The sequence below is a fragment of the Caloenas nicobarica genome, chromosome 24 (genome assembly GCF_036013445.1).
Source record: "Caloenas nicobarica isolate bCalNic1 chromosome 24, bCalNic1.hap1, whole genome shotgun sequence".
NCBI classification, from domain to species: Eukaryota; Metazoa; Chordata; class Aves; order Columbiformes; family Columbidae; genus Caloenas; species Caloenas nicobarica.
In genome coordinates this window covers 1,007,422-1,013,173 of record NC_088268.1, presented here as the reverse complement: position 1 = coordinate 1,013,173, position 5,752 = coordinate 1,007,422, and the positions used below count along the sequence as shown (strand labels likewise).

The 5,752-nt window shown below is 49.9% G+C and overlaps 1 protein-coding gene across 1 annotated transcript; it reads right to left on the bottom strand.

Moving 5' to 3' along the window:
- Window positions 1–3,136: 3,136 nt before the first annotated feature.
- On the bottom strand, window positions 3,137–3,862 carry LOC135998113 (feather keratin 1-like). The gene is made up of 2 exons (XM_065651222.1): window positions 3,851–3,862; window positions 3,137–3,466 (listed from the first exon to the last, which is right to left on the bottom strand). The coding sequence occupies exon 2, from the start codon at window positions 3,443–3,445 to the stop codon at window positions 3,137–3,139; it is 309 nt and encodes a 102-aa protein (XP_065507294.1). The 5' UTR covers window positions 3,446–3,466; window positions 3,851–3,862.
- Window positions 3,863–5,752: the final 1,890 nt, after the last annotated feature.

The following is a 5,752-nucleotide window of genomic DNA, read 5'->3' as shown; positions in this document are numbered from 1 at the left end:
ATGCCCTGAAGGAAGCCACAGCCCTTGGACAGCCTATGCAGGAGAAGATTTTCTAGCAGGACCTGTGAGGGACCCATGATGAGGCAGCTTTTGAAGACCTACAGTCTGTGGAAAGGACTTATGTTGAAGCATGTGAGGGACTGTATACCATGGGAGGGACTCAATGCTGAAGTAGGGGAAGAATGTGAGGAGGAAAGAATGGCAGAGACAAAATGTTATAGACTGAGAGCAACCCTAGTTCCCATCCTCCTTGCACTGCTTGTGGGGAGGAGGTAGGAGGGCCAGGAGTGACAATGAGTCTAGGAAGAAGGGATGTTTTTTAGATTTGTTCTTATTTCTCACAGTCTTTTCCTATTACAATTAAGTAATCATAAATTAAATTAATTTCCTCAAGCTGAGTCTGTTTAAATTGTGACATAAATTAGTAAGTGATGGCCTTGTCTCAATTTGTGAGCTTTTTCAACATATTTTCTCCTGCTGTCCTGTTGAGGAGTAATAGAGTGGCTAGGTGAGCCACCTGATAGCCAGTCAAAGGCAACCCACCACCACAACGACATGAATAGTAGTCACAGAATAAGAGAATGTTAGGGATTGGAAGGGACCTCAAAAGATCATCTAGTCCAATCCCCCCGCTAGAGCAGGAACACCTAGATGAGGTTACACAGGAGTGTGTCCAGGTGGGTTTCGAATGTCCTCAGAGGAACCACAACCTCCCTGGGCAGCCTGTTCCAGTGTTTGTCACCCTCACTGTGAAGAAGTTTCTTCTCATATTTAAGTGAAACCTCCTATGTTCCAAGTTTGCACCCATTTCCCCTTGTCTTATCATTGGTTGTCACCGAGAAGAGCCTGGCTCCATCCTCCTGGTACTCACCTTTTACATATTTATAAACATCAATGAGGTCACCACTCAGTCTTCTCTTCTCCAAGCTAAAAAGAGACCAAACTCCCTCAGCCTTTCCTCACACGGGAGAAAATCCACTCCCTTCATCATCTTTGTGTCTCTGCGCTGGACTCTCCCCAGCAGTTCCTTGTCCTTCTTGAACTGAGGGGCCCAGAACAGGACACAATATTCCAGATGTGGTCTCACCAGGGCAGAGTACAGCAGGAGGAGAACCTCTCTCAACCTACTAAACTCACCCCTTCTAATACACCCCAGGATGCCATTGGACTTCTTGGCCACAAGAGCACAGTGCTGGCTCATGGTCGTCTTGCTGTCCACCAGGACTCCAGGTCTCTTTCCCCTACACTGGTCTCCAACAGGGTATTCCCCAACTTATACTGGAACCCGAAGTTGTTCCTACCCAGATGCAAGACTGTACACTTGCCCTTGTTATATTTCATTAAATTTTTCCCCGCCCAACTCTCCAGCCTGACCAGGTCTCACTGGATGGCATCATAGCCTTCTGGCGTGTCAGCCACTCCTCCCAGTTTGGTGTCATCAGCAAACTTGCTGACAGTGCACTCCATTCCCTCATCCAAGTCGTTGATGAATATATTGAATAGTACTGGTCCCAGTACCAACCCTTCAGGGACTCCACTACATACAGGACTCCAACTAGATACAGGCCTCTAACTTGACTCTGTCCCAGTGACCACAATTCTTTGGCTTCTTTCCTTCAGCCAGCTCACAGTCCACCTCACTACCCGATCATCCAGACCACACTTCCTCAGTTTAGCAGTGAGGATGCTGTGGGAGACTGTGTCAAACACTTCACTAAAATCAAGATAGACCACATCCACAGCTTTACCATCATCTAGCCACCTGGCTATGTCTTCATAAAAGGCTATGAGGTTGGTTAAGCATGACTTCCCCTCGGTAAAGACATGTTGACTGCCCCTAATGATCCTCTTATCCTTGATATGCCTTGAGGCAGCACCAAGGATAAGTTGTTCAATCACCTTTCCGTGTATAGAAGTGAGGCTGACTGGTCAATAGTTACCTGGGTCCTCCTTCTTGCCCTGTTTGAAGACTGGAGTGACATTTTCTTTCCTCCAGTCCTCAGGCACCTCTCCCATTCCCCATGACTTACTGAAGATGATGGAGAGTGGCCTACCAATGACTTCAGCCTGCTCCCTCAGCACCTGCGGGTGCGTCCTATCTGGACCCATGGATTTATGGATGTCCAGATTGCTTAATTGGTCCTTAACACAGTCCTCATCAACCGAGGCAAACTCCTCCATTGTCCTGCCTTCCTCTGGGGTCTCAGGGGTACAGGGCTCCTCAGGACAGCCTCTGGCAGTGTAGACAGAGACAAAGAAGGCATTCAGTAACTCTGCCTTCTCTGTATCTTCTGTCACCAGGGCACCCACCTCATTCATCAGTGGGCCTACATTGCCTCTGGTGTTAGTTTTATCTGCCATGTATTTGAAGAAACTCTTTCTGTTGTCCTTGACCCCTCTCACAAGATTTAATTCTAAGGAGGCCTTAGCTTTCCTAGTTGCCTCCCTACATCCTCTGACAACAACCTTATATTCTTCCCAAGTGGCCAGCCCCTCTTTACATGATCTGTAGACTCTACTCTTCCACTTGAGTTTGCCCAGCAGTTCCCTGTTTAACCAAGCAGGACTCCCGGTTCCCTTCCTAGTCATTGAACTCCTTCAAGGAAATCTATACAGACACAAACATGCAGAGAAGAGCATACTCAATGCAAGCCTGTGTTAAAAATCACTACACAACCATTCCCAAATACCTCCTCTCAGAACCAATCTTGAGCAATATCTCTTTCTCCTTGGGCATCCTGGGAGAGAATCTGCAGGTAAAAGGATGACACAGAGGAGTGGTCTGGGATGCAGAAGAACTTTAATGAGTCAAAAGAAGGAAACAAGCTCGCTCTGAGAACACAGAACACCAGGGGCAGGCAGAAGTCTGTGCCAGATGGCTATGGAGGAGATCCAGCCAGGTGTCCACCTGCCTGGCCCACAGAGGGAGCAGGGCCAGCAGATCCTCCCTAGTGGGGCTTTATGGGGCTCACAGCCCATGGGAGCACAAGAGAACAAGGACACAAGAGGAACAGGAGACACTGGAAGAGGGGAAAGGCAGCATGGGCTGTGCTTTCTGAGAGCCCAGGCTGGTCCTGTCCTTTTGCAAGGGGTGCTGGGGTTGCTCAGGGGTTCCCCAGGGCCATCACCAGCAGCTTTAGCAGGGGAAACACCTCCTCGTGCCGCAGATGCCACTGCCCAGGCCAGAGAGACCAAAGCCTCCGGAGTTGATGGGCACTCCCTGAGAGCTGAGGACGCTGCCAACAGCAGCGGAGGTGGAGGATCCCACGGCGGTGTTCTGCGGGAAGGAGCTGAGGATGGGGCCGGGCAGGGTCACCACCACGGGGGAGGGCTGGATGTAAACATGGGAGTCCTGGCACTGCTGGACACAGGGCTCATTGCAGCTGTTGGCCAGCGGAGTAGGGCCGCAGGGCTGGCAGGGCAGGCACTGGTTATAGCAAGACATGCCTTGTGGCTGGAGCTGCACCTGGGAGAGAGGGCAGGGGGAAGGAGAATATGAGGAGTGCATAAGGAAGTAGCCTGTCACCTCACCACACAGGAAAATATCCATGTGGTGAAGAGAGCTGGAGGCTGTGTAGGGAGGTCTACAGATTTCTCCTTCCTCTCAGCCTAAAAGAGCCCTGCAAAGAGCAACCAAGCACAGGGTGACCCCCATGTAGCCCATAGTTCAGGACACACCTCAGCCAAACCCTAGCCTCTCTTCTTGTCACTCCTTCTGCACCCTCCCTTCTCACAACCCAAGCAGCCCTAAAACCAAGCAAAGGACCAAGGGGAAGATCCGTGCTGAGAAATTCTAGAGAAGAAAGAGGAGGAGGAGGAAGAAAAGAAGAAAAAAGAGCTTCAGACTCACCTTTTTCCCAAGCAGGTGGAGGCAAGAGTGGTGAATGAGAGAGTGAGAAGGACCCACTTTTATACTGCTGCTGCACTGCCCCAGGCCCCACAGTCACTGCACGTGGGCAGTAATTTTCTGACAGACTCACTTCCAAAGCAAAATATCCTGCGTAATGGCACAGGTTGTGTTTTGGTTTCCATCAACATTGCCATCTCATTTCCTCATTTCTGACATGCTTGGTCTGCCATCCAGGCTCCTTTACTGTGGTGGGATGAGAGGCCCAAGGAATTCCCAGCTAGAATCGTGTCAGTACCAGCAGAAGACACCTCGTAAGTGGTGCAGGGGTCCCATATAGGCAGGGGATTTTGGCTTCTGGCAGTGAAGTGCAATTGTTTGAAACTACTTTTGCAGGAGGAGGCCCATGCGAGTTCATGTGACCTGATGCTGTGTACCCAAGGGGGTTGGTTGGCGTCACTACAAGGCCGCTCCCATTCCGTGTGAATGTCCCAGCAGTCATGGAATGTATCTGAGGACTAGAAGAAAGCAAATGAGCCTCCTGTCTTCAAGAAGGACATGGAGCTGGAGCCAGGGAATGGCCAGCCTGTCAGCCTTACCTCGATCCCTGCAAAGCTGATGGAGCAAACCATCTTGGAAGCCCTCTCCCAAGATGAAAGGACAAGACATTTATTGTGAGTGGTCAGCGAGGATTTATGGAGGGGAAAGCAGGCCTGAGCAACCTCACAACCTTCTTTGATGACTTGCCTGGCTCTAGATGGTGAAGGAGGTGCAACAAATGTTGCTAATCTCATTTAATAAAGGCTTTTGATGCCATCTCCTATAATGATCCTTACAGATCAAATGACAAAATGCAGGCTAGAAAGAAGAAGGTGCAGGTGATTGAAATCTGGAATGGCTGCTGGTCTCGAAGGATTATGAGTGGCACAAAGTTCATCTGGTGGCCACTCTCTCCTTGGTTACAACTTGTTTAGACTGAGGTCAAGAGTGATTAACTGCTGTATATTTGACCTGCATTTTGGGACGGATTGCACCATCAGTAAACCTGCAGAAAACACATAATTGTGGGGGCAGCAGCGGCTTGGTACAGCTAATAGCTTTGCTGCTGTTCAGAGGGATGTTGAAAGGAGACATGGGCAGACAGCAATATTATGAGGTTCTGCCAATGGAAGTATACTGGCTGAGGAAGGACCTCGTGCACCACTAAAAATTGAGACTGATGAGCTGTAAAGCAGTTTCGCAGCAGAAGACGTTCATCCTGGTGGTCACCATGAGGCAGGCTGTGGCCTTGTGGCAAGGTGCTGGACAGCACACTGGGCAGCATTATGAAGAGGTTTGCAAGAGGAACGAGGAACAACAGGCAAGAGCCATCACGAGCAGCATCCACCCCTACAAGAGCAGGCAAAGAGTGATGGAGAAAAATGTGGACCCACTGCTGAGTGGGGTGTCTGATTTCCTGAAGACTGGACAGAGAGCAGGCTGGGGGAAGTCAATGCCTTCTCTCTCTCAGTATTCACCTACAGGTCTACCAGGCTGCTGTGCCCCCTGAAAGAGTTAAATGAAGGAAAGGGAGCCCTCCCAGCAGTGGGTGGGCATCAAATCAAGGACTGCCTGAAAAACATCGACTTCTACAAGCTAGCTGATGTGCTTCGGGGTAGGGCTGCAGCAAAGGCAGACTTAGACCTGCTTGAGGAGTGGGCCCACAGGAGCTTCGTGGCATTCAAGAAAGAAAAATGGCAAGTCAGGTACCCAGAAAAGACAAACCTCTCACATCAGCATAGACTGGGGACTAAACTATGCTATCATCTTGAACTGGCTCTGGGTATATCTGCCCATGGGGGTAGAGTTAGCCTTGAGGAAAAACTTGGAGGGTGGAAGGGAATTGATACACAAGCCCGATCTTTC

Bases quoted from the DNA above. Each gene is read 5' to 3' on its own strand.
- LOC135998113 (XM_065651222.1), bottom strand. From the start codon at position 3,445: ATGTCTTGCTATAACCAGTGCCTGCCCTGCCAGCCCTGCGGCCCTACT.